This window comes from Plectropomus leopardus, chromosome 9 (assembly GCF_008729295.1).
Source record: "Plectropomus leopardus isolate mb chromosome 9, YSFRI_Pleo_2.0, whole genome shotgun sequence".
NCBI lineage: Eukaryota > Metazoa > Chordata > Actinopteri > Perciformes > Serranidae > Plectropomus > Plectropomus leopardus.
In genome coordinates, this window is record NC_056471.1 from 17,094,431 (window position 1) to 17,121,847 (window position 27,417).

The 27,417-nt window shown below is 42.0% G+C and overlaps 1 protein-coding gene across 1 annotated transcript; it reads left to right on the forward strand.

The window, feature by feature from the left end:
• Positions 1-1,594: 1,594 nt before the first annotated feature.
• pcdh2ac (protocadherin 2 alpha c) lies at positions 1,595-27,107 on the forward strand. The gene is made up of 4 exons (XM_042493427.1): positions 1,595-4,683; positions 8,313-8,377; positions 13,295-13,380; positions 25,687-27,107. Exons 1-4 carry the CDS (start codon positions 2,098-2,100, stop codon positions 25,992-25,994), a joined length of 3,045 nt encoding a protein of 1,014 aa, XP_042349361.1. The 5' UTR covers positions 1,595-2,097; the 3' UTR covers positions 25,995-27,107.
• The last annotated feature ends 310 nt before the right edge of the window (positions 27,108-27,417 follow it).

The following is a 27,417-nucleotide window of genomic DNA, read 5'->3' on the forward strand; positions in this document are numbered from 1 at the left end:
GGACATTTGGCTGCTTCTCCAACTCCCCGTTTCGCCACCTCCTCCTCGTCACCTTGGAGTGTGAAGAGTCACTCTGTATCCACCCATCCACTAGCAGCATCCGAGTGACTCACTGTCTTCTCCCCGTCTCTCGGGATGCCAAGCGCTGTCATCGCCGTGGGCAGACTGGGCGTGGGTGAGAGTGGCAGCGCACCAGGAGAAGAAAAAGATTACGTGGGTGGTGGACGCTCATCTTGGCACTGTGGCCAGGGTGAATCGAGAGGGCTCAGGGTCTCACAAGGCCACTTCTTCACAACGTATAACTTGTTTAAAGAGTGGAGATGATGCTTCACATCAACACAGTTTTGATTGACCTTACTGGATGCATCATTGTTGTTTCTCAGACTATTTGTAGTTCTTGGTGGTTCCTTTATGGCTTCGCTCCGTTGTTGAGATATTGACCCTATTGACCCCTTCTTTTTTTCTCTGCCATGTCGACTGCATTAAGTCCCATCAAATTAACTTGAATCCGATTTAAATCTGAATTTAATTGAAGAACATGGGTTGTGAGACAGTAATTACAGGAAAGCCAGAGAAGGATGATTTGGTTGTTCATGTGGCCACCTGCTACCCAGCGCATGCGCTGTTCAGACCGTCTGCAGCGTCAAAGCGTCTGAGTTGAAGCTCACACAAGCGCCTTGTTACCTGAAACTGAATCAGCAGTATGGATTTGCAATGTGATTTAGTCGCTGTAGGCTAATGTATCTTGTTATTATGAAGCTATTAATGAAGGATGTTAAGAGGCACAGTGGCGTTAGTGCAAAAATCCCTCCAAGATGTTGCTGTAGTTGTTGCTTTTAGATGAGCCTATAGTGCACAGTTTATGTGTACATTGCCATTATAGCCTGTCAGGAAAGACCAGCTTTGTATTTTTGCCTGATGTGGAAAGGGGTCACATCTGGAGCATCTTGTCTGTGACCTGGTTAGTGTCGTCACTGGTCATGACATCCCGGGTTTTGTGTTTAATGTGGGAATGAACCTGCGTCGCAAAGGGCTCTGCAGCTCACCACCCAACAGCGGTGTAAGTGCAAAGCATCGTCAGCTGTCACTGTATGGGAAAGTGGCATAGAAAAGGATTTGTTACTGGCAGAAGTCCCCAGTGTCTCAGCATTTAACTCGTGAATAGACACAAGGTGAAAAACAGTCAGATCCCCCTCACTATTATGATGGTCATATGATTGAAAACAAGGAGAGAGACCCCTCAAACACCACCGCCCAGTTCACCTTTCATTCCTTGTTCTCATGGCTTTTGTTGTGATATAAAGAAAGCATGCTGCTTTAGATTTGCTATACTGAACACTGAAAGACTGAGAGTGGGACTTGCGGCACTAAAACCAAATCTCCTTCTTTCTTTTTACATGAGGTTTTTATCTTTTCTTTTAATTTGTTAATATGGTTTATATCAGAAATCTGCTTTTCCATTTGGTTGGTTCGAGGGCTCCTGAGTAATTGTCGGTTTGCATCAGTGTGGAAATTTAATCGCCAGGCTGGTTCATAAATCAGTTTCCCAGCGCACAATGAAAAGGGCGGTGGCGCTGACAACAAGAGGGAAAACGATTGTGTCGAAATCTCGTCCCCGAAATCAGTGTGTGCAGAGGACACTGGCCGCTTCATGCGCGGCGTCCAGATTTTCAGATAGATTTTTTTAAAAGCGTGTGTTTCGTGTTTTTATTTTTATTAGATGGTCGATCTTTTTTTTCGGAGGTGCTGAAATGCAGCCAGCATCGTTTGAGCGAGTGCCTCCCCCTCCCCTTTTGCCCACAGACACCATCGCAGGGAGAGAGAGGGAGGGAGAGAGAGCAATAGGCAGCATCAGTGAAAGGAGTCAGCCTTGCTTGTAGGATAGAGAATTTTAAAAACAGCACGGACAAAGGAAAACATGGATGCACAGGGGAAATTTCCCATCAGACAGGCACCAGAGAGGATGCGGTGGTCGTCCTGCACATAGTCGGAGTTATGTACGGACTATTCCCTCGTTTTTAATGAGGCGGGTGGGCACGCACAGCAAGCTGAAAAGGCGGAAAGATTTCTCCAACCCGTCTGCAAATTCTGCCTGCGATGGCTGTGACGGCGCGATGCTGTTACAGTGTAAATGAGAACGTGCCTTTTTCTTTATATTTGGTTATTTTCGTACTCAGTGGCCTTACTAATGCACAGATAAGTTACTCCATCCCGGAGGAGCTGGAGAACGGGGCACAGGTCGGTGACATTGTCCTGGATTTGGGTCTGGACCTGAGGAAACTTTCCACGCGACGAATCAGGATCACATCTGACAGCGGACGGAGATATTTCACCATCAATCACAAAACCGGGAAGCTGGTGGTGAGTGACCGCATTGACCGAGAGACAATTTGTGAATTCAGTGGCACCTGTTCGCGCAACCTGGAGGTGGTGTTGGAGAATCCATTGGAGGTGCACAACGTGGAGGTGAAGATTTTGGACGTGAACGACAACGCGCCACAATTCCCCCGAGATGAATATCAGCTCGAGGTGTCGGAGTCCGCGCTCACTGGGTCGCGCTTCCACATCGAGGGAGCTCAGGATGCAGATGATGGATCCAACTCTGTGAAGCAGTACCGCCTCAGCCCAAACGACCACCTAACCCTGGACTCCATTAAGCCCTTTTCCAATAATAAGCACATTGAGTTTATTCTCAAAAAGCCCTTTGACCGCGAGCAGATGCCCTCCCATCAGCTCATCCTGACAGCGATGGATGGAGGCACCCCACAGCGAACTGGCACGGCCAAAATCAATGTGCGTATCCTTGATGCCAATGACAATGTACCTGCGTTTGACAGCTCTGTGTACAAAGTAAAACTGTCTGAAAACTCTCCAAAGGGCGCACTTGTGATCAAGTTAAACGCAACAGACCCTGACGAGGGCTCGAATGGAGAGGTGTTTTACTCCTTCAGTAGTTACACTCCAGAAAGAGTCAGACAGATGTTTTCCATGGATACAGAAACAGGGGAAATTAGAGTGAAAAACAATATAGACTATGAGGAGACAAACTCTTATGAAATGTACATACAGGCCATGGACAAGGGCCCAGCTCCTGTGGCAGTGCATTGCAAAGTAGTTGTAGAAGTTTTGGATGTCAATGACAACATTCCTGAGATTGTACTATCTTCGCTCTCAAGCCCTGTCCGTGAGGACGCACGGGCTGACACGGTTGTAGCATTGATCAGTGTGAATGACCGTGACTCTGGACCAAATAAACAAGTCAGCCTGGAGATCATGCCCAATCTGCCTTTTAAGATCAAGTCTTTCCGGAACCACTATACCATTGTCACATCCGCTTTCCTGGACCGGGAGACCATCTCGTCCTACAATGTCACTGTCAATGCTGTGGATGGAGGCACCCCACCCTTGTCTTCTCAAATGACGTTTAAAGTGGATGTTGCAGATGTGAATGACAATCCACCTCGTTTTGAGCAGACATCATATACTGTTTATATTACAGAGAACAATGCCCCCGGTGCACCTCTGTGTGTGGTCAAGGCCACAGACGCTGATGCTGGAGAAAATGCACGCATCACCTATACTGTCCTCAATGACAACAACCATGGTATTCCTGTTGCCAGCTACGTCAGCATTAAACCTGATAAAGGTGAAGCCTATGCCCTGCGAGCCTTCGACTTTGAGAAGCTGAGAGAGTTTCACTTTCAGGTTAAAGCCCAGGACAATGGCGTGCCTCCCCTCAGCCGTGTGGCCACAGTGTATGTTTACATTATGGATCAGAATGACCACATGCCCAAGATAGTCTACCCACCTGCCAACGGGAGCCGCACAACAGAGACGCTGATGAAAAACGCTGAAGCAGGAGTGTTGGTTAGCAAGGTGACAGCATGGGATGGCGATGCAGGGCAGAATGCTTGGCTGCTCTACACCCTGGAGCAGAACAACAAAGACCTTGACCTATTCAAGGTGCATGAGTACACAGGGGAGATCCGCACCACAAGGCGTGTCATTGAGGACAACTCCACCTCCTTCATTTTGACAGTTCTGGTGCATGATAACGGTTTGCCACCACTCTCCTCCACAGCCACCATCCATGTGCATGTGATGGAGCTGCCACCAAAGTTGGCCCCTGACCCCAAGCGCATCATCAGGCCCAACAGCCCCCTAATGTTTTCCAACGTCACCCTCTACCTCATCATTGCCCTGAGTGCCACAACCTTTGTGTTCCTGGTCACCGTCTTTGTGCTGGCCATTGTGCGTTGCCATGCCTACTGCACCCAGCCTGGCTCCTGCTCCCCGTGTTGTGTGTCCAAGAAGAGTGTTCCAGAGGGGGGCCCCACAGCGGGTGGCGGTGGGGGTGCAGGAAGAGCTACAGGTGGAGGAGGAGGAGGTGGTGGTGGTGGTGGTGCAGGTGGAGGTGGAGGGCAGCCAAACAACAATGTGGCCCTGCGCCGTGACCTCAAAGTGGAACCGCATTATATTGAAGTGCGGGGAAATGGGTCTTTGACCAAAACATACTGTTACAAGACATGCCTGACTGCAACGTCAGGAAGTGACACTTTTATGTTCTACAACACGGGACGGCCACACAGTGGCACCTGGGGCTCGGGCTACGTCACCAGCCACAGCGGACAGAGCCAGTTATTTGTACGGCGTCTCAGTATGCCAGATGCGACTGCCATTCAGGTGTGTGTCAGGTGGGATCTCTGTGTTTGTTATTTTAGATCGCCTCATAATAGTAAATGACACACAACACACGAGCCATAAAAAGGAAATTTTCAGAGAGCTATGGTTCAGGTTTTGCTCTAGGGCGGTGTTCTTGCAGTAGGATTGCAGTTGACATTTACAGCTTGAAGCCTCACATCTGTTCTTCTGGCTTGTGATGTTTTAAAAAATATATATTTTCATGCTGCCATGAAAGACAGTTATTATAGTACAAAGTGGCAAATGATCATTTATATGTTTTTTTTGCATCACTTTCATTCGAGATGTCTTTGAAAAAAAGAGATCCAACAATCTGCTCAGTCCTTATAGTTATCTTAAGCAAATTTATAAAATCTATCCTATCCTATCCTACCACCATTTTCTTTATGCATAGGCTTTTGTTGTTACCTTTACTGGTCTTCACATTTCATCCCAATTATCGTGAGGTCTACATCTTTGAAACCTGGCATACACAAGTGTGAGTAGTTTCTCTGGGCTGTGTGTTTTATGTGAGTGGGTGCACTCTGATTTGCTGGATGTGGTAGATGATGTCTTTGTGTGTGTTCCACACTTGCTAAAGACCAGTTGTTTGGTGATTCACAGTATGAGATGTTAAAGTGCACCTCTCTTCCATACTTCTGCAGAAAGCTAAAACAAATATTTATTTTCAAGAACCATCTCTCTCACTCTCTGTCTCTTTCTCTCCTCCCTTACTTACTCTCTTTTCACAACAAACCAGAAGATTTTGGCAGCATTTTCACCTATGACCCCACACAGCCAGTGCTATTTGTCCACTGTGGGCTGTGTGCCACAATATTCAAGTCCAGTAGGTCCGGAGGGCATTCTGTGGTCATCTCTACAGAGGAAGAGAGTCTGGGAAATAGTACAGCCTTCACCAGCTGTAAGGGCCACCAGTCCCACTGCACCAAAATATCCTCTTCTGGTCACGTACCTCTCTGGTGCTGAGCAGTAAGCCAGAGTTTGGGAATCGGTGAAGGCAGGAATAAGGCAGAGAGTGTTTCTGAATATTATGGAGATTGAGCTTCATTTCATGTGTGTTTTTCCCCAGTCTAAAAGGTTTCTGAAAATAGGTATTTACATCATTTCTAGTTGTGGTAAAACAAACACTATGATTAGGACAAACATTATTTGCTTTCTGCATAGTTGTTTACCCCAGAGCCTCTGTGGGTCTGTCTGTGCAATGCAGAAAATCATATCGGAGAAAAAAGGTGATAAAAAATAGGAATAAAGAAATGTGTAAGGTAATTGTTCTGTTATCACTTGACATTTTCCTCATTAAATGCCAGTCATGTTTGTTCTTGCTATGTAATTAATTAACTGGCAGCGATGTGTTTCTCAGTACTGTGCATGGATTGGCTGGCTCCGCGTAGATGAGGCGGGGGATGAAAGGTGATTGGACACAGTGTTGATGGCGGAGGTGTGAGCTCTGTATCCATGCTAGGAGTGTTCACCCAGAGGGAGAAGGAAGAATGAGAAAAAAGGCGAGAAAAGGGTTGAGTAGCCGAACCAAAAGCTTTCTTTATTCTCTGATTTACAAAGTACGGCCAGAAAAGAAAATGAATGCGCTAAAATCTTGTGGTTTTATTTTCTGTTTGCACTTAATTGTGTTTCTGCCTTTCAAATGATCAAGCATTGATTTGTCATCCTCGGTATGAGTCAGATTTGTTTTTGTTTACTGCGTGAGCATTACAGTTTTGCATGCATGTCTTCCCTTGGGAGTATATCAGACTGCAGACATGTTTACGTTCCAGATGCTTGTATCTAATGTGTGTATGTGCCAGTGTGTGTGTGTGTTGTTATTTGCCCCATGAACACCATACGGCCAAACAGCCCCACGGCCACTGCCATCCCGCAACAGGGCGAACAGTTAGCAAAGCCGTTTAGTCCCATTTGTGGACAATCTGCTCTTAATTCAATGTTTTTTTGTCTTATTCATGTTTTGTGAAAGGTAAAATTAGACAGTCGGCTTTTGTTTGTGTTTTTTTTTCATGCTATACCAGCACCTCTTTATCTTTTCAGAATCACTCTAAACTATCGACTCAGCCACTGATTGCTTTTTGAGGAGTGATTGTCTCGAAATAATCAAGTGCACCCTTAGTTTTCAGTATGGATAAGTGTCTCTGATGCTGCAGTGCTCAGTATCCCCATACACATTCTGCCCTGTTTGAATGTCTCCAGGAGGAATACCAGGCTTCTCTCATTAAGACCAAATATTGGATTTCAAGGGTGATGAATGTCCACTGCAGACTCATAGAGGTCAATGCAGCTTCAGCAGCAAGTGAACATCTGTCATATTTGAGAGGAAATGGGATTGCAAATGGATCTCTTATGAACTGCATGGTCGAGCACGGAGAATTCAGTGTTCCCAATCAGACTGGTTTAGCTCTGTCAGTGGTTTAGGTCGAGATTAGAGAAAATACAATCTTATCTTACTTGTGCGGTCAGGTTAACAGCACATTTTGCTGCACCACAACTGAATTGTAGCTCTCTAACCCAGCTTGTCAGGTTTTATGATGCTGTATCTCTCTATATCTCTCCATATAAATTAATTTAGAAACACAAACACTAAAGTCTCATAATAGGATGCCACAAATGAATTGCATCACTGGCAGACAGGCAGAGTGGGGTGATGTCCCTTTTTATCTTCCTGTAGTGGTTTGTATGCAGGGATGAGGGGGTTAATCTGATATCTGCCCTCCCCCCTCCTTCTTCCTCCACCTGTGACCTTCACAGGAGTGAAATGAGGGAGGGCAGATGGGTGGAGGGTAAAATGTAGACTGAGCTCTGCACAGTTACCATGGTGAGATGTGTCAGACTGACTCAGGCAGACTGTGTGCCAGTGACACTCAAGGTTTTGATCAGTGTTAAGAGGATATAACAGGGAGAAAGAACTCAACAACACAGGAGAGGGGGTTGGTGAATATACAGAGGCTGAGTAGAGGAAGGGAGGGTGAAAAGGAAAAATACAGCAGACGTTGCAGGTCTTTCAGAAACCAGGATCCAGCATTGCCAAAAAACATCTTGATATTTCAGTAATTATGATTTACACATTTTGAAATATTTTGAAAGAGAATGTAGAGGAAGGGATGGAGAGCTTTAGGTAGGCAGCTGTGGCTTTGAATGAATCTGCATCATAAGCACATACAGCATTATGAGAGTTCTGCAATGTTTCCATGGTAATGGACTGTACCACGACCAGCCGAGGCTAAATGGACCAGCCCTGATTGTGTAGCCGCATAGCCTCCATATCACAGTACCAGGGTCAGTGGGTCGCTGGAGTGAAATCTCGCAAAGTATTTTTTATTTATTTATATATTTTTTGTCAGAGGACATAGATAGGAGTAGGTAGGAGGAGAGGGTGTGTGGATGGGAGGAGATGAGTGCACCTACAAGCTTTAATTCATCACTCACTTCTGTCCTAAGGCAGGGGCAAGCTGTCACCGCCATGACTGCGTGTGTGTGACTGAGCTTGTGTGTTTATGTGTGTGCGTGATGCGCATGTACTAGCAGTTCTCTCTATGACTTATTAATGAGACGGTATTGGCTTTCGCCTGTACTTAAGACTCAATTCCTCTCACTCTCTCTTGCAGCCCAAAGTGCCGAGTGCAGACTGGAGATATTCAGCCTCGCTGAGAGCAGGAGGTGTGATGCAGAGGTAAGCAGCCCATTTATTTTCTGTCACTTTGCAGCATCTCATTGTACCTCACCAGCCACTTAAATCATGTTTTGTCGAAGACCAAAATATATTTACACAATTCTCCCACCTTATAAGATTTAAACAAATAACCAGATCCTGGATAATTCAGAATAAAAGAGTAAAAAGCTCGACATGGAAAGGGTACAGAGTGTCCCCATGACACGGCCACCAGGCAGAATTTAAAAATGTCTTCAAAGCCCCACCCATCTGTGTGCCATAGAAGCAAGGCTGCAACTAATGATTTCCATAGTTGATTAATCTGTATTTTCCCAATTTATTAATTTGTTTAGTCTATAAAATGTCAGAAAAGGGTGAAAAACATCAATCAGTGCTTCCCAAAATCCAAGATGACATCCTTTTTTTTCTTTTTCAGTTTACGGTCATACAGAAGTATAGAAAACAGGAAATATTCACATTTAAGAAGCTGGAATCAGAGAATTTAGAGTCTCAAAATTACTCTTACCGATTAATCACTCATCAGTTTCGTTGGCAATTATTTCAATAGTTGGCAACCAGTAGTTTTAATCGATTAATCATTGCAGCTCTATACAGAGGCAGGTTAGGCATAGAGGCTCATGCACTGGTGTATTCCAGTAAAGATGTGAGATCATCTTTGCTGGCAGCTGTTGCTCAGCTGTGATTACACTGCCGAGGGGAAAAGGGTGGGACTGCCATCTTGTTTTGCCCGCTTACATGCACATTTGCCAATATACATAATTTCTATTGAATATACAATTAAATGAACTTGTGAGAGAACCCCAATAATCTAAATTTAATTGAAACATCTCCCTTTAATAAGCAGATATAATCACTCTTATAATGAAAACATTTGGATGTGAAATATGTTGGAAGCTGCATAGTGAGGAGAAATGCAGTTGGAAGTGGCTCTGTCCATATTTCCGTAGACAGATGGAAAACTGACAGGAGGGAAGAAAAGCAGAGAGGGGGTCAGTGATGGATGACGGGCAGGTAGTCAGGAGGAAAGATTGTCCATGAGAGACACAGAGATAACTGCATGACCACACCAGTGATCAGATTACCCATAAAGCACAGGGCTACACCTGCTGCAGGATCAGATGGACCCAGTCAAATCAAGGGTCATGTTAATGAGACAGCATCATAATTACAAAAAAAGTCTCAGGCTTAATGAGCTGTGAAATCTCTATCTAACATCAATGGATTGAGACGGTGGCATTGAACAGATAAAAAGTGGCTTTTCAGAAAAAAATAATGCACACAAACACACACTACACAGAAGTGTGTCTCTGTGTCCATTGCAGTGTTATGGTAGAGACAATCACATTAAAAGATGTAGAAGACAAGTCTTTCACAGCGTCAAATAATATTTTTGACTAAATATCTCAATATCAATATTGTGATGATAATGTTGAATATTAGCGCTTTCAAAAAATATTGGCACACTGAAATTTTTGATAAATAACCATTAGGGGCCAGCAATATGAAAACAATACCAATTTAAAGCCAGTGAGGATCGTTTGTTGTGGTAGACGCATAAATTTGCTGATACAAAAGTTTAAAGAGCAGGAAAACCTGCTTATAGCAGCCTGGAAGGATGGTGGATGGGTCAAAGAAACTGAGACTTTGAGCAAGGAGGTGTGAAGTGAAAAGTCAATTTAGTTATATGGCTTTACAGACTTTAAGTAACTACATGTAGAACTTCTCGGAGGTACTTTATGTAACTATGCAAAGTAGGTTAGTTTTTGTAAATTTACATAAATTATGTTGCTTACATCGCCTACGTCACATATATAGTTATTTTAACAGAATCTGCTATCTTTTCCTTAACTTAACTTAAGTACTTTATGTTCTCTAACCCAACCCAGTGTTTCTTAAGCTAAACCTAAACTGAACCAAACTGTGGTAACTTCACAATAAAACTTCAACCCTTCACAACAGACTTTGCATTGGCATTGTTTTTGTGTTGCTAGCATATAATTTTAACATACTTTGTTTCCACCACCGCGTAATGCATTAAGAGGTCCATTTCATGAATATCTTTGAGACTGTGTTGGATATCGATAGAACGTTAACATTTATTTTCCAGCCCTATGTGTACAGATGTGTTACAACATCCATACACCGTAGATAGTACATACACATGGATATATGTATTCATGTGTGCACTCTGATGTCTGGGTCAGATTACTAACTGTGTGCCATCTGAGTGTCATTAATGTTACACAGATCCCTCCGTAATTACAGCACAGATTAATGAGCGTTAATGTGCTTCTGTGAACCAGTCTAACATATTAAATCTTTCTCTTGACTCACTACCTCTGATCTGTTTTAAGTTGACTGTCCCCCATGTCCCATTGCCAAGCCTCACTGGATGTTCATCTATAATCAGAGCTTGTGTAAGAGATTTTGGATATCACATCCAAACACCAAGTAATGGCACTGACCTATTTAATTTAATTTAATCACTGAAGTGAAATGCACATGATCTCCTACTGATTGTGCTTTTTTAGGGGATTGTGTCTGGATTCATTTTGTGATCACTGTAGTTGTACAAGATAGATATTTATTAGTCCTTTTGGAAATGAATCGTGTACCATACAGCAAATGTCAGATAAATGAATAGTTGATTCTAATAACAACAGAAAAAAAAACATAGATGAAAGGGGACCTTTCCATTATTATTAACCTATTCGCCACATATCATTAAATTGCTTTACATAGGCTACAGCATCCACACACACAGGTTCAGTTATTCTGTTCACAGTTTGTTCCGCAGTGCAATTCTGGTAAGCCCAAATGAAGTGTAAATCCCGCTGGTTTGAAGAGATGGCATCATATACCGTCTGCTTAATGGTAACAGCTTCTATACACTAAATAGGGGATGTAGTTATTTGAAAATTGGGCTTGCACAACATCAGATTTTCACTACATAACTATCGAGGCCAAAGAATTCACCATAATGATATTATTGCAATATCTCCATAAATTTGAAAATAAATATAATGTTGTTAGTAAAATTCATCTTTATTTTGTTTGTTGTGGATTTTGTGTCTTTCTTTGGTGAATGAATTATAGGTGAACTCATAATGCAAGTGTATGTAGGTAGAGAAAGAGAGACAAAGCAACAACGGAAAGAAACTGAAATAATTCAAGAGGTGCTGAATTCTTTACAAGATATTGTTTTATGTGTATTTCGAACATGATATTAATATTTCATTTTTTAAATATATAAATATATGGTTATTGTTACTACCCATATATCATGACACCCCTTATTTGAAACAGACAAATGTTGCCTTATGATAAAGTATAAACCCTGGGTAATGATGAGTATGCATGTGATTACAGACAGCAGAAGATGGGATGATGAGGAGTGAGAGAGAACGATCAGCATGAGCTGAAAAGTGTATTATCAGCCCAGTGTTTTTCATTAATATTTGATCAGTGTACCTTGATGGTGATGGTGCTGTGCAGCATTTAAAATGGCTTCCATCACCAAATCACTCATGTTCTCTCCACAGAACCACTGTTCTGTTGTATCTGGATCCACACAAAATTCATCTGATTTTCAGCATTACAAAATTACAGAATTGTACAATATAATTGTGTTATTTACATGATTATATTTTGATACTCCCTGGTTCCCCAAATCTTTCATTAAGACTGAAAGCTCCTTGTTTATGACACCTAAAACCATTAGTGATGTCTCAGAAGCACACAAATTAACAGGAGTAGGGACCAGCTCACACAGACCTCGGTAAAGGTTTTATCTTCTGAAGACCTACTTCTCCACTCAAGGACGGTTAGTAGAAGCACAGACAGGTGGATTAAAGTGAAACAGCAGCAGGCAGAGATTGAGAGTAGTGCTTTGAAAATAACAGTTGGAGTAAGTTTCTGAATAATCTCTCTTGAGCAAAATAAAGTAATCTGCTGCTAAAACCCAAGATCTGAAGCTAGCTATTGAATGGGTGGTGCAGACAAATGACGTACAGATAATTTCAGATTATGGTTAGATATCCTGTTAATGTTTTGGGCGATGGATCATGGCTGCACTCAGACAGTATGCGTGTATATTTTGAGTGAACAGAACCTTTAAGAGAGGTTCTGCCCACCTTGCTTGGATCATATCAGAAAGCATCGGCCTTTTCTAAAGATAACAAGTTTCACCTGGATCATCATGACTCAAATCTCATTGTCAGAGCTAGAAAATATAATCCTTCCCGTTTAAAAGATAAGGAAGCAGTGAGAGAGAACTGTGGTTTATAGCAGCATTTCTGTTGCTATTGTTCGGCACTGCACAGAGTGTGGTGTTTTTCAGTAGAGGGGAGGGTGCTGAAATCCCACAGAGTGTGTGTGAAAATGTAAGAGCGGCCATCTGTAATCCATAATCCAGAGAATGCCAGAAAAAATGTAGGGTGAATACTTTAATCCTAATCTGAACGTTGCATTCTCTAACCCCCACACACAGAGTACCAAGGTTTGAATTTGTAATATTTTGTATTATGGGAAACATATTGAGATCAGAGAATTTAATATGTGGAAGCTTTTATCGAAGTCACGTGAAACAATCATAACTTAGAGCTTCATAAAGTATTAAAGGTCCTATTTGTAGGATTTAGGGGCATCGTATGGTATCATATTTGTACTCCCAGTGGTGGATATGCAAGTTCAGGTATCAAAAATTGTTTCAGAGAGGCAAAAATTGAATCAGCAAATTTGTAGTTGGGTGCATTTGCAACTCTTACTCCTTGATGACAAGAAATCCTACACACCTTTGAATTACATGGATGGGTTCGTTCTGTTGTGCAGTTTAATTTAGCATGGTTTAGTATCTGATAAGTGAGAGAATACTTTTTCAGTGAGTCAAAATGTGCGTGTTTGTTTTTTGTGTTGCAGCTCAGTCCACATGGAAGAGTCTTCAGTAATGCAAGGAGCCCAAGGTGTCCTGGTTCAGAACTGGCCCACTGCATCCAGCGCAGCTGGTAAGAATCAGTCATGCTTCTCTCACCTAAGCTAATCACAACTACCTTAAAACTGCGGTAGGCATGGTGTAAAATACATTTAAATGAAGTAAGAGGTCTTTACTTCAGTCTAGTCCTAAATATCTCATAGTTCAGTGACCAAAGTCTACAGTCAAGTTAAATGGATGTCTGTGCAACACATTTCATGACACATATTCAGTGAAAACCAGCTAAGACCCCTTTATACCAATAACTGTACATTCCTCAAGAGTTTTTTCAAACTACGAGAGAATAATAGAATGAGGAATACAGAGATATCAGCTACGAGATCGCCCCATCCCACTCTTACCACTTCCCACGGCTGCAGGGAAAGGAAATGACACATGCTACGTAGGCGAAGATGGATATCTCTGCTCTCTGTATCAGGAAAGGAGACAAAGCAGAGAAAAAGAGGGCGAGAGAGAGCCAATAGTTGATTGTATTATCAGCGAGATGTTTACAGAGGTATAAGCCACTGAGCCAAAGAGGACAAACATTAGAGATCACATTAGAGAAGAAGAATAAAACACAATTACATTCTCTCATCTCTTAATGTGGATCTCTCTCATTCTCCAGCTCTTTTATGCACACACTCACAAAGACCAAGATTAGGGGATGGTGATATGAGCAACAAATATAATTAATTTTCAATATTTTAATGTATTTTTAAGATGTCGATCATTTCTAACATATACATCTGTGCATTCTATAACATGAGCATTACATTCACCAAGCAGTTGCATGCTTTGTAATTATATATTTCATATTGTTCTCATAAAGGAAGCAGTCTTTAAAGTATTTAAGCCATCAGGCATTTTAGTTGCAAGACAGCCAAATATGAGTCAAATTTAAAGTGTTCTTCAAAACAGAATAGTAATTATTGGCAGCGTCTCTGCTGTGAAGCAGCTGCAGGCAAATGACGTGCATGGAAGTGTCAACTTCCATGCTTGTTGCTTGATAACCATTAAATCTAAATTTAACATTTTACACCATCTGTCACGTTGTTGTTGTTGTTGTTGTCAGGTTTGCAGAAATATATCAAGGGTTGAACAGACTTGAGCCTTGTTTCCATCCAGCAGACATTTACAGTTCATTTCAGTTTGTCACACATTAGAACAGTTAGTTTTGCATTTCTGTTGTCAAAAGTTGTTGGTTATACCAGTAGAATCACATTAAGTATCGTGATAATATCAAATCAGGGGGCCTCTGGTGATTTCCATCCCTACCGATTAGTTAAGAGAGAATCATTACTCTTGCTGTACAAGGACTCAATGCACAAACATGCTATTTCTAAATATCCCACCAATTGTGACAGAGGCTGTAAACACTCCAGCATGTTCTTTTTCTGAAAATGTCGGCTTGCAATCCCATTCCATGGACTATCAGCAAAGTGCAGACATTTCTTTGCACCTGTGAAAATACAGCGAGAGCTTGATAGAGCAGTGACCCAGCCATTACTATCAGCGAAACAACCCCGCCTACATTTAAGAGAACTGTCAGCGGTGGAAACCATAAACAGATCAAGGGTCTTGCATGTCTGTACAGGTTACATACCAGCTCTAAGGGTACTATACCGAAAGTGTGTGGTTGAAATGTTGAGCTTCCACCTTACTCACAAATATTGGTGCATTATCCCTGTTATGTTAAAAAATGAAGATAGGAGAGAGTTGCACTTAATAGCAGAAAGTCATTTTATTCACAAAAGACAAAAATGCAAAACAGTTGAGACCATCTGGCCTTTATCAGGGTTGTAAACACTTCACCAAGACTCAGACAAAGCACTGCAAAGGACCTTATTAGAAAACAGTGCGAGCTGAACCCCAAGAACAGGAACTCTGGAACAAACCAAACTCTAAATGACAGCATATTCAATGCTAGATGACATTTCACGGACATTGTAATGTGAATGTCATTGCATATGATGCCATATTCCTTGCCCCTAACCAAGATTTATGACCGAGGACTACACCACATACACAGTGTCAGCGCCCTCCATGCATCGAGGAGAATACAGTTGTCAACTCTTGACTTTGCTCGGGATGACAGGAAAGTGGGGTCAGAAAGGATTAAGAGTGAAGTACAGAAAAGAATGGCCTTGTAGAGAAAAATGAAGAAGAAGGCAGGTGAGATAACTAAACAGAAGAACATACAATGAGAAGAGTGAAGCGAGGACGTCAGTGTAATTACGTTTAGATAAAGAGGTGATTTGTTGTAATTAAGAAAGTAGAATTGGCCAGGCCCGGTGTCTTTTATAGACAGGAGGCGGTGGGCTGGGCAGGCAGACAAACTACCCACACACTAACTACTGTCTCTTCCTATCCGTGTACACACACACGAACACAGCCTCCTCCGCTCTGCCATCGATTTGTTGCCTTGGCTGAGGACTTACAGCCTGCAGGCACTTCAAAACATGAGCGATGGAAAGATAGAACGACAGAGAGAGAGAGAGGACAGAGCAAGCAGTAGTGACGTCTTCAGGGTGGGTCAGTGGTAACGAGATCAGCTGTTGAGGATTTAAGGTGGTCTAATTAAGCCATGGCAGTTGGAGAACAACACATCGTGCACATGCTCACCTTGCTTTGCCTCAGGGCTATCTGTCTTTTCTTAATCTCATTGTTAGCCAGGTTAAGAATAGACATATTAGCTGAGGGCTACATTAGCTTCATGTGAAATTTAAGGGTTGGATTGAGGATAATTCTCAGTTAAGAGTGTCAGATAATATGAAAAGCATTTATATGTAGAGCTCCCTCACTGGAGGACAAAATTGGGAAAGATTTGTGTCCTGACTTTGAAGTTAGTTCTGTTCATCATGTCTCAGAAATGAGAGAAATGGAGATATTGATTCAATGTGGCCTGTCACATCACCATGAGTCACAGTCTGTGCTATTTATAACTAAATCATCTTGTTTGCTAGGCAGGCTGCGATCCTTAGGTGGAGAGCAGGAGTGTATGGGAGTTTGGTTTGCTGAGGGATTTTTTTTCAGTCTTTTGTGCTGTACCTGCAGGGCGATGTTTTGCCTCACTGTCTATTTTTTGCTTTGACGTGAAACACAGAGGTACAGTCGACAACACCCCTGTTCCCCCTGCTCAGATTTAGAGATTTGTGTGTCTGCGTCGTTGCATCTTGTTTAGCGTTTTCTCTGTGAATGTACGTGTGTGCTTGGCTGTGTTTCCAAGTGTGTTTTGGCTGCCTGCTTTGTGTGCTGCTCCTGCTGTGACAGATGGAGCGCAGCCCACGCCCAGATTAACAGACCCACATTAATGAAATCAGGGTTCTGCTTGCTGTCTAACTCTCTCTCCCTGTTTCCTACTCCCTCTATGTCTTCCTCCTCTGTCTCTAAACTAACAATACATAGGGATTTGGAGAGAATTGTGCAGTATTGCAGCCAGAGATGCAGAGAGAGACGGGGGGAGGAGGGAGAAGGGCAGGTTGCAAAGCAAGGAAGTGAAAAGAAATGAATAAGCAATGAACGATAAGGTGGAAAGGAAGGGAGAGCCGCGATGAACTGTTTGGGAGGGAGTGACGATAAGTAAATCAGTATGACTGACTGTATCAAAGTCCGCAAACGAAAGAGAGGAAGCTGTAAGAGGCTGCTGTTGCTAGGGGAGAATGGTTAGACTAGACAGAGCAGAGAGAGAGAAAGAGGACGGGAGAGAGAGCTTGCAGCATTATTCTCCATCAGCACAAGCACTGTCACCATGACTCCTACCAATGTCCTACTGCTTCACTGGAGGATGTAGTTTCCACGGCAACCATTCATGGCCCCTAATATTGGCAGGAGAGAGAGGAAGGGAGGGGGGCTGTTATAAAAAGGGGAGTGCAAACATATGGCGTGGGACAAAAGGTGCTGAAGGAGGGGGGAGAGAAAAAAGTGTGGCATCAGGTGAAGGACAAGACTAATGAAGGTGCTGACTGAAACGCACGTACGTGAGCAAAAGCTACAGCAGAGCGGGGGGGTGAAAGAGATAAAGAAGGGAGGGACGTGTTTGGAAAGCATTGGAGGTGAGAGGTATGAAGGGAAGGAGGGAGCAGAGGAGTGAGTAACAGAAGGAGAGTGACCTACATTCACTGGGGCGGTGGTGTACTGCAGAGGTGGATGCAGGTTTACTGTTTTCTGTATCACCCTAGCTCACACACACACATACACACTGAAACATATACACAGAGACACAAAGAGAGATCAGATTTGATTAGAGTTAACAGTAATCAACTGCAGCGGACACTTGTCAAGGCAAAAATAGACTCAAGGGTGGAGGCAAAATGCCAAGAGAAAAAGGTGGACAGGAGGAGACTCTAGCGATGCATCATTTTGCTCCTTTAATTCCTCAGGGCTTGTCCATACGCTCTGCTCTTTAGCAACCAGGACTATAACATTGTGCATTTATATTCACTGTGTCATTGTCAGTCTCACCAGGAAGGGTAGGTCCACATTTTAAGTAATTTCACTTAACCCTGCCTCCCAGAAATTACGCTTGTATGTTACTAAAAGTCTTTATTAATTATGTTGTTGTGGCAATGTAATCACTGCCTCGATTATGATCAGAAACAACATTTCTTTCAGGTAACAAAACACCACATTCATTCACCATGTAGGCTTTTCAAGGTGTTTGGGGAGGGTGGTGGGCATAAAAAGTGCAGGACATTGACAGCAGAATTTCGCGTCCAGATTCCTGTCTTAGGTTTTGGCAACAACAGCAGTTCGGTTAAAGTTTAGGGAGAGATGATTTTGGTTAGATTTCAATTAAAAACATATCAACAAAGACTCTCTTTTCAAGTTTAGGCAACACATTCTCTTTGGTTAAGGTTAGGGAAAAATTGTAATTTCAGTCAAATGCTAATAAAAAAAGGTAATTAAAAAACTAATGCTGTAGTCACTATGAGTGAATACTGCATTGCAAGATTGCCTCTTTGGGTGGAAATCAACTAAAAACTGAAATATGTAGTTGGTAGGGCTGGGTACTGGTACTAAAATAATTGACTAAGTAGTATCAGAACACCTCCGGTCAAACAGTACCTGCATTTTAACCCTTCTGCACTGGGGATCTGAACCTGGACCTTCCAGACCACCTGCTGGATCTGCAAACTTTCTTCTGCTGCTTTTTCCACAATCTGCTCTTCTCCAGGCAAATGGTGGATTCAACACCTGCCCTTTAAGCACAAGCTAACACTGCAGCAGCTGTTTGAGGGTCCCAACAAACTCACACAGACACCAAAACAGCTCGACTGTCATTAAACCTGTCAATAACCGTAACGTTAGGTAACATCCTTGTATCATGTTTCCCTCGAAACGAATTTTCTGTTTTATGGTAGTTGTATGTAAGCAGAATTTCTTCGAGACAGGCTTGCTGTCTGAGAAGAGGATAAAAAGACACAAAGAGGAAGGCAAATAATAGATAAAAGCAGACAGTTAATTTAATGCAATGCTATATAGCTCACCTTAGAGCTGCAGTCTTTAAGTTAAGGTATATTTGGTATGAAACTACTTTTGGCGAAATCAGAAAGGCAAGTGAGAACAGTCTTGAAGCTGTCAGGGACTTTTTACAGTTTCTAAATCCCTCCACCCCATCTGTGTCCTGTTCTCCACTTCAGTTATTTGCTTCCCTTTATTGTCACTCTTCTTTTTTTTTATTTTTATTCCCATCCTGCGCTCTCCGAGTCTTTATATATCTTGCCAGCTTTCTCCCTCTCTTTCTCTCTGGAGAATGAATCAATTTCTCCCTCTCTGTTTATTTTTTCTATCACAGCACCTACATATACACACACATAAGCAGATAAATAGATAACAATTGCAACTCCCACACATAAACCTACATTCAGTGTTATTTTTATTGTGTTAAGCCCTGTCACTTGGGATTGCTTGTGTCCACCATCTGCCACATGATCCAGCTGGGAGCAGACAGCAAGGTGCTCAACCTGGCATGAAACCCAAACAGACACACACAAAATTGCACACTCCAATATGCATATGCAGAGGTCTAATTGCTCCTAAAAAAAACCAAACCAGCCATCATTATTGTAGTATTACTTACAACAATTTTATTTCTTTATTTCTTTCACTGTAAGCAGGTCTGGGAATATATGGTAATTTATGCAGGCACAGAATGTATTCTTCTATCACCACCCAGGCATAGCAGTGAAAACACAGACACATGAATAAGAATTAGGTTTTGAATAGACAGCAACATCACATTTTGTTTTTATCACTCTGAGCACACACTGCTCAGCACACTAACAAACGCAGGTGCTATCCTAAAGAAGGGTGTGGTCCCGGCTGACTGCATGCTATCATAACAATCACAGATTTCTCTACCACTGCAGTGTGGGGGAAAAAAAGAATCGCACATTCAGGATCTTTTAATCCTCTTTTTCCCTCCTCCTTCCCTCTGTTTTGGTGGTGAGCATCGTGTTTCATATCTGCATCCCTGCACTTCCTGGCCCCTCTTCTTCCTCCTCCTCCTCCTCTTTCTCCTCAGCTAGTTATGTAACGCTGCACTGCGCTCCACTGCGCTTCTGCCCAACTGGCCGATGCTTGGGCGAGACAAGGGGATGAATAAAGTAGACGTGGCAAAATGGAGCTTGGGTGATTTAAGTGGCTGTGAAACCCTTGGGCGGCAACAGGGGAGCGGAGGGACATCACACGCAGAGATGCCGGATTGAAGATTTCAGAGATCAAACTCATGGGAGGATATGGATAAAATCAGAGTCTGCAAATGCAAAATTATTGATAAACGTGTCACTCAAATACAGAGGTTTTCAAATTCTGCAAGTTAGAGATACATGGAGAGAGTAATACAACCAGGGGCAACAGAAATCACTGTGAAACAAATAAACCATCCTTGTCTCTAATGTGCCTGGTAGTTATCATTGATGGACAAGCTGTTAAATACCAAGTCACATTAATGTTACCATAAGCATTGATAGGCATGATTAAGGCTTGTCAATAACTGGGAGGGACGGGTGTTTGCTGGCTGAGTTTTCACGCAAGATTAGTTGAAAGGTCAGAGGAAATGAGCGATGAAGAGGGAGAGACAGGGTGGCGAGGAAAAGAGGAGGAGGGAGGTTGTGCGAGAGGAACAGAGAGGAGAGAAGAGGGGAAGTTTTGCTCTGCAACAGCCATCGACAAATCAGATTGAAGCAATGGCTGTGTGGAGATCAGTTGGGCGAGGTGAGGCTGTTATCATCGTGAAGGAAGAGACACAGAGAACAGACCGATAAAAGGAGTTAAATATTGCTGGCAGCACAGGTCAAATCCCATATTGTCAATATTGCCTGTGACATAGGTAAATGGCATAGGTGTAGATTTTGAGGGGAACGCAGGGGACATGTCCTCTTCAGTATTTCAAACAAATGCATTTGTCCCCTCCCCACTAAAAACATGAAAGCAGGGGACAATTGCAGCATAAATTGATGCAGAAAAGGCACGAATTGGTGCAAATTCACCAGAATGTTGGGAATTAAAGGGATATGTTGCTGATTTTCAACCAACTTAGTATCATAACAAGTGGGTTGTATGTGTAAATGAACTGTGGTTAACTTTCCCCCCCATCAAACCAATGCCTAGATATCTCGCAAAGACTTTGCAGAACGTGTCATCCGGCAGAGTTGCACTGGCTGTTGCTCGAGCTACAGGTTGTACTTCCACATTTTCATACTGCCCAACACCTGTGCCGCCACCACAAACACAAAGACTACAGAGCTGGATCAAGGGACAGACTTGCCCCTCTCTCTCGCTCTAAAACAGTAAAACTAGGCACTACTAATCAAATATAAACCAAAAATCTTTTACTGCACTCCCTCTAAAATGTTTTAGTGTACTGTTTGGCTATATTAGTGAGAGTTTGTGAACACTAACTGAACACCAAACTCTTTAGTGAAAATGGAGGCTGAAAAAAACTGAATAAAATTAGGCAGTACTGATCAAATTTAAACCAAGATTTTGTTATCTTGCTTTTTTCTCACTTCAAAAGTTTTCAGGAAAATGTTTAAGCTGACTGTTTAACTGTAATATACAAGACTGTTTATTACCAGCCGCCCGCCATAGTGTCAAATGGACTCGTTTGCATGATGTCACCCACCAGCAGGTGCGCCTATTGGTGTGGTGCAGTGCATTCTGATAGCTGTAGGTTTTCTACCTTTTGAGCAAAAGTGAATGCCATAGTCCTTTTCCTCTGATTTTACAATACGACCTTTTCAGTGGCACCACAGTTTAACACAGCCAGACTAAAGTGTGCCCCATGATTTGTCTTATTTTTAAATCCAGCATAAGAGATTGACCCTTGTTAAGAGAGTTACCCCGCCATGCCTTGCCTTACCCTTTTCCATCTGTCTGCTCTCAACATGACTCATCACTCTCCGGGGTATTGTTTTGTTTGTGAATGTTAGTTTGCATGGGGGCACTGGTGTCTCATCAAGTCCCCACATTGAGTTAGACAGGTAATTTCTGAGAGGCAAGAGAGTGGATAGTTTAGATGAAAGTATTTCTAGCACTCCAGTATTTAGTTTGTTCATTTCATATTTTTGTGCTCCTTTTCTTCTGTTTCTTCCTCCATTTTGAGATTAAAGAATCAGGGCCATACTTCTGCTTGGGAAGTCAGACGAGGACTTATCAACTGGGGGGATACTATTGCCTTGAATGTGACTCTAGTTGTCTACATGTGGAGGAAGCAATGACTGGATCTAGCCTGTCCTGTCCTAATCTTCTCAGTCTCTTTGTCAAATTCAGTCTTCTTTCTGCGGCTCTTGCAGCTGTGTTGTCGCAGTCGGTGAAAGCATGAGAGCTTTTTGGGGAATAGCGTTGTGAAACAATTCAAATGCATGACCCAGTTAATTTTTGTTTTGTGGTCCCAGTTGGATTTTTCAAGTATATCAGAGGGAATTAAACATGATGCTGAAGATGACGAATCAGATTCAGGCTGCAACTAACAATATTTTTCATTATTTAACAACCTGAAAACTAAATTCCCAATAATCAGGGAGCAGGTTGATCTGTAAAATCTAAAAAAAAAATACAGTGAGAAGTGCTTATCACAGTTTCCTGAAGCTTGCGTTAAAATCTTCAAATTCCTTGTTTTGGCCAACCAACAATCCAAAACCAAAGCTATTCAATTTGCAGTGTTAATCACCTTATCATCTCAGCGCTAATTCAGACTGGAATCTGTCTATGTTTAACTTCACACAATTAAGAAAATTAGATTCAGTGCCATTGTCTGTTTCGACTTGGGCAGTTTCCCCGCAGAAGGAGGAGCTTTAAAGCAGTGTGCGTGCTTCTATGACTGATTAGGATTGTATGCCGAGCAGGAGACGTCATGTTTGCCATGGATTTACTCCCTGAATCCTTCACTGTGAGCAGATCTCACTGAGAGCTGGTAATTGAAAATGGGTTCAAAGTAAAACTGAAAGGAAAACAAGTACAAAGAGGGAGCAAAATAAGATTCAAAAGCAAGAATAAGAGAAAAATAATAAAAGAGAATAAGTAACACACTATAATTGAAAAGGGGAACTAATGAATTTCACCATCTCACACATAACAGTGTATTAATGCTAGTGACAAATGGCTTAAATAGTTTTGATCAGTCATCATCCTGCATTTGTATAACAATCCATTAAGAGTATAGGTTTTGTTTAGAAATTAGGGGGCAGGGGGATACATATGGATCAGGGGTTTGGGGTTTTACCTCAGGAAATTCTTAGCATCAGACACTTAACTTCCTGCATACTGGGGATTTTCTGTGCATCAATTTGTGCATTTTCTGCATCAATTTGAGATGTCTTTAATTTAATCAAAATCAAAGTCTTCTGCTTCTTTCAAGTTTTTATTGGGTGGGACAAATATGGATGTTTTAAATATTGACGGAGACTTGTCCCCTGCATCCCACCCAAAATCTACACCTATGTATGTAAAGTAGTATTGTAACAACCAAATACAAACACACTAACTGCATGTAATATGTGAGACTCTTGTTTTGTCTCAGTGGCATAATGGCAGATTTAGGTATATCAGTCACTCCATATGGTCACTTTAACCATTATTTGCATTCTCTATGTCCAACTATATTTAGCATGACAATTCATTTTGTGTAAGAGATACAGCATGAGTAAAGCTGAAACCGAACATAGTGTGTATATTTTGAGGTTGGCAGGGTAATAGTGCAGTAAGAGAAGATTAGAAGATGGTATTCTCTGCCCTGGGTACTGCATGAGGTCAGGCTTCTTCTTCCAGACACTGTTCCTTCTGGTTGGATGGAGCCCTGCTCAGTTAATCTCCCCTTTGGAAAGAACTCAGAAAAGGAGTCAGAGAAATAAAAGGAATATGTGAGGCAAGTGTGGCAAGTAGGTCACTGCTGTGAGGAAAGAACCCAAAGTGACGGGGACTTTTGCTGGTAGACTTCTTAGTGTTGTTATATACTGCACATAGACATTAATATAAGACACCCACACGATGAAGTAAGGGTGCGATCACTCCTCAATGCATGGTCAGATTGGTTAGTAATGCCCTCCAAAATATAGTTACACTTGAATACCAACATGTTTTGCCTAGTTTTATTGCTTTTCTTCCAGAACAGTTCTGTTAAATTCCTCTAAAATACTTCATACCTTTCTCAGCCTTTAATGTAATGATGAAGGGTTTAATGCTTCATCAAACAGTGCCACGGATGTTAGCTTTGGCCGGGAGGGAGCCTTTGATTCATTGCCCACTTAGCAGCTTCTTCTTGGAAACCTCCCATTAAGTTCCAACACCTCCCACCTTTTATAGCATGTCATGGCTGCTCCTCAAGGAGTGCCAGTCATTATTGACCGATTAGATTTTACAGCAGCTGCAGTGGAGGTCAGTGAACTCTCCCTGCAGTCAAAGTTTTAAAACAGTAGGCCCTATTTATGTTGATAAAAGTGTGGGGCAGAGGTTTCTTTTTTCTTTTTTATTTCTTTTTTTAATTATTTCTTTTAACAGACAGCCATATGGACTGCCTCCCTGCAGGCAGGTTTTTTGAGCTCAAAAACTGCAGTGCAATGGCGGGGATTTGTCTGAGAAAAGATCAAAATGTGGCAATACTAAAGAGAGATCCTTTTTAATTACAGAACGACAGGCTATAATCTCTTTAAAAAATATATGGGTGTTTATTACTGATTAGTTGAAATATTATAAGTTAGGCTATAAATATAGATCATGAATAGTGCATAAGACATACATTTACAAAGTAAAAATTGCTGATAAAAAATACAAGCTATCACAATGTACTTGTAATCCTAAGTGTTTGCTTTTTTGCAGTAGAAGCTCAGCAAACCACAGTTCAACTCCAAAGGTATACGATGCAAGATTTCCCTCAAAATAATATACGTATCAACTTACACAAAAGTAATTCCTCTCCTTCATCACTTATGGCCCACTGGAAGTGTGTGGCAATATACTTTTCTGTAAAGACTCTGCCCTCTGCCTGTATTTTCTTCTTTTTCTTCTTACTCTCTGCATGCAAGATTTTAAGGGTGTATACCTCCACAGCACTTCGATGAGGTCAAAGCTTTATAAAAAGGTAGCAACCAGATGAAAAACTGTAAGCAGCAGGCATCCAAGAGGCAAAACCCCGAATAACAGTGAATCAGGGGTTGGTTTTTACTTTTAATTTCGCTGGCAAGTGTGTTTACAAACAGTAACTGACAATCCTGCATAGTATACCTTTAAATTAAGCCACCATATATTCAGTAGAAATCTGTGCTAAATTAGTTTTTTTATTATTTACATGTTTTTAAAAAGAATTTGAGATCACTATAAACATCATTAAATAAATAAATACAACATATAAATATTTATTGAACAGAAGTTGTGTGCTTATTGGACATTACAACTGCCACTTTACTGTACATATGCTCATTTTTGCACCTGCTCTTCAAATATGGGTCATTTTCCACACAAAATTGATCATGTAAATTGGGTTAATGTTTGTAAATCCAGCAGAATTTGTTCTGTCAATCATCGTTTTAACATCTCCAGTTATCTGTCCAGTCGTTTCCTAAATTTGCATGCAGTAAAGACAAACACAACCTGTAAGTGAGATGACTGGCAAATTGTGCTTCCAAGCATTGCTAACATTAATTTAGCTGCAGAATACATCACAGATGAGGCGCTAAAGACTCAGTAAATCTCACCCAGTGTGTCTGAAGAATTTTGTGTTTTACGCTAAAACTCAGTCTTTGAAAAATCACAGCATTTCTTCAGTTTTATAACCACATCTGTTTGAAGCAAATGGAAAGCAAATAATAACCCATGATCCATCTCTTTATGTTTCTTTCAGATGCTGAAGGGGGAGAGGTGTCCCCCCCAATGGGTGCTGGCGTAGACAGCAACAGCTGGCACTTTCGCTATGGACCCGGCGGCCCAGGTGCACCCCCACAACACCTGAAACCTGGTGAGGTTCCCCCAGAAGCCTTCATCATCCCTGGCTCCCCCGCCATAATATCCATCAGACAGAACCAGGGAGGAGAGGACGACAAGAGCGATTTCATTACCTTTGGAAAGAAAGAGGAGGCCAAGAAGAAAAAGAAGAAGAAGAAGGAGAAGAAAGACAAGAAGGATAAGGGCAAGGATGATGGCGACGAGTAGAGAAGCAGAAAGAGAAAATAGCAAAGAAAAAAAGGGCGTTGTTAAAACAGAGGTACCAACCAAAGTCCACTGGGCAAAAAGAAAATGTGAAAACTATTATAGTTTTTCCAACTTCATTTTATTACCTATTTTCACTAATAATATTTCAAAGAACCTGGCCTTACCTAGATTTATTTTGCCTTCAGTCCCTTACTGAGGTAAATTATTGATATTGCCTTGATAAACAATAAAATTATTGATTTTATTCCACGCCCCTATGTGCCTATACACCCCAAGTCAACTCATGTCAGTCATCTTTTCCAATAAGTAAGGACCACTTTTTGCCCTCGTCTTGAATTTTTTGTCCATAAACCCACTGGGCACGTTGGCACCTCTGTCTTACCCCCTCCCCAACTGATGTGTAAACCATTCTCTCTGAGAGAACACAAATACTTTGTACAAGAACAACAAAAAGCTCTGTGCCAGCCAAGGAAAAGAAGAACAACGGAGACTGAGACAGATGTGTACCATCTGGAGCTGGACACACACTACTTGTAAATAGCACAGGAGAGAGTCACTGAAACTAAGGCTTACAAGACACTGCTGCAGATTCCTCTGGTAATTACCAACAGTGTTTCCTGAGATCTCAATGAAACCACATGCACACATACGCATGCTCACACATTCAAACATGCAAACACAAATACACATATTTTCCATGACAAAGTAGACATGGAAAGCACTTGAGACTTAGAGAGAGCAAGAGAAATTTTAAAAAACCGAGAGAAAATCAACTGACATGAAAGAAATGTGCTTAAAACTAGACACTGCAAGCTTTTTGCCATGCACAGCGGTGCGCATGTCTACATCAACTCTCTCAGGATGGAAGTAGCATCCTTTGCTATCACTCTGTATTTGCTCACTGCATCTGAAGGACACAGAGAGCTTCATCTCCAGCCAGAACCCCAACTGAGGAATGCAGAGAGCACCAGAGAGATGAAGAGATGGGAGGATACCTCACCATCTCCTGAGAATCACAGAGGGGAAAGTCCAGCTGAGCTGGCTTGTGACTCCGCTTTCAGTCAGTGGACTCTGATGAAACCTTGCAGAATATGAGGAGAATCTTGAGATTTTGATAACACCTTCTCTTCTCCCCCTGCTGCAGCAAAAGCCTAATGCTTTCTGCTTTGAATGTTTGGTAGCAACCAGTCCTTACCTGATACCTTGAGTTTACAACTGCTCACTTGCTTGTACTTGCCCCAAGCTGCCACGAGCCGTCCTCTCCCCCCCCAACTGCCTTTTTTCCCGATAGCCACCCATCCCCACTGACTGCCTCTTCATGTGATGATGGAGTTTGTGAACTGTTTTCATTTATTCTCTAAAGAGATTCACTATTACATACTCCTGCATTTTTTCTTTTCTTCCTCATAGCTTTAACTGCTTT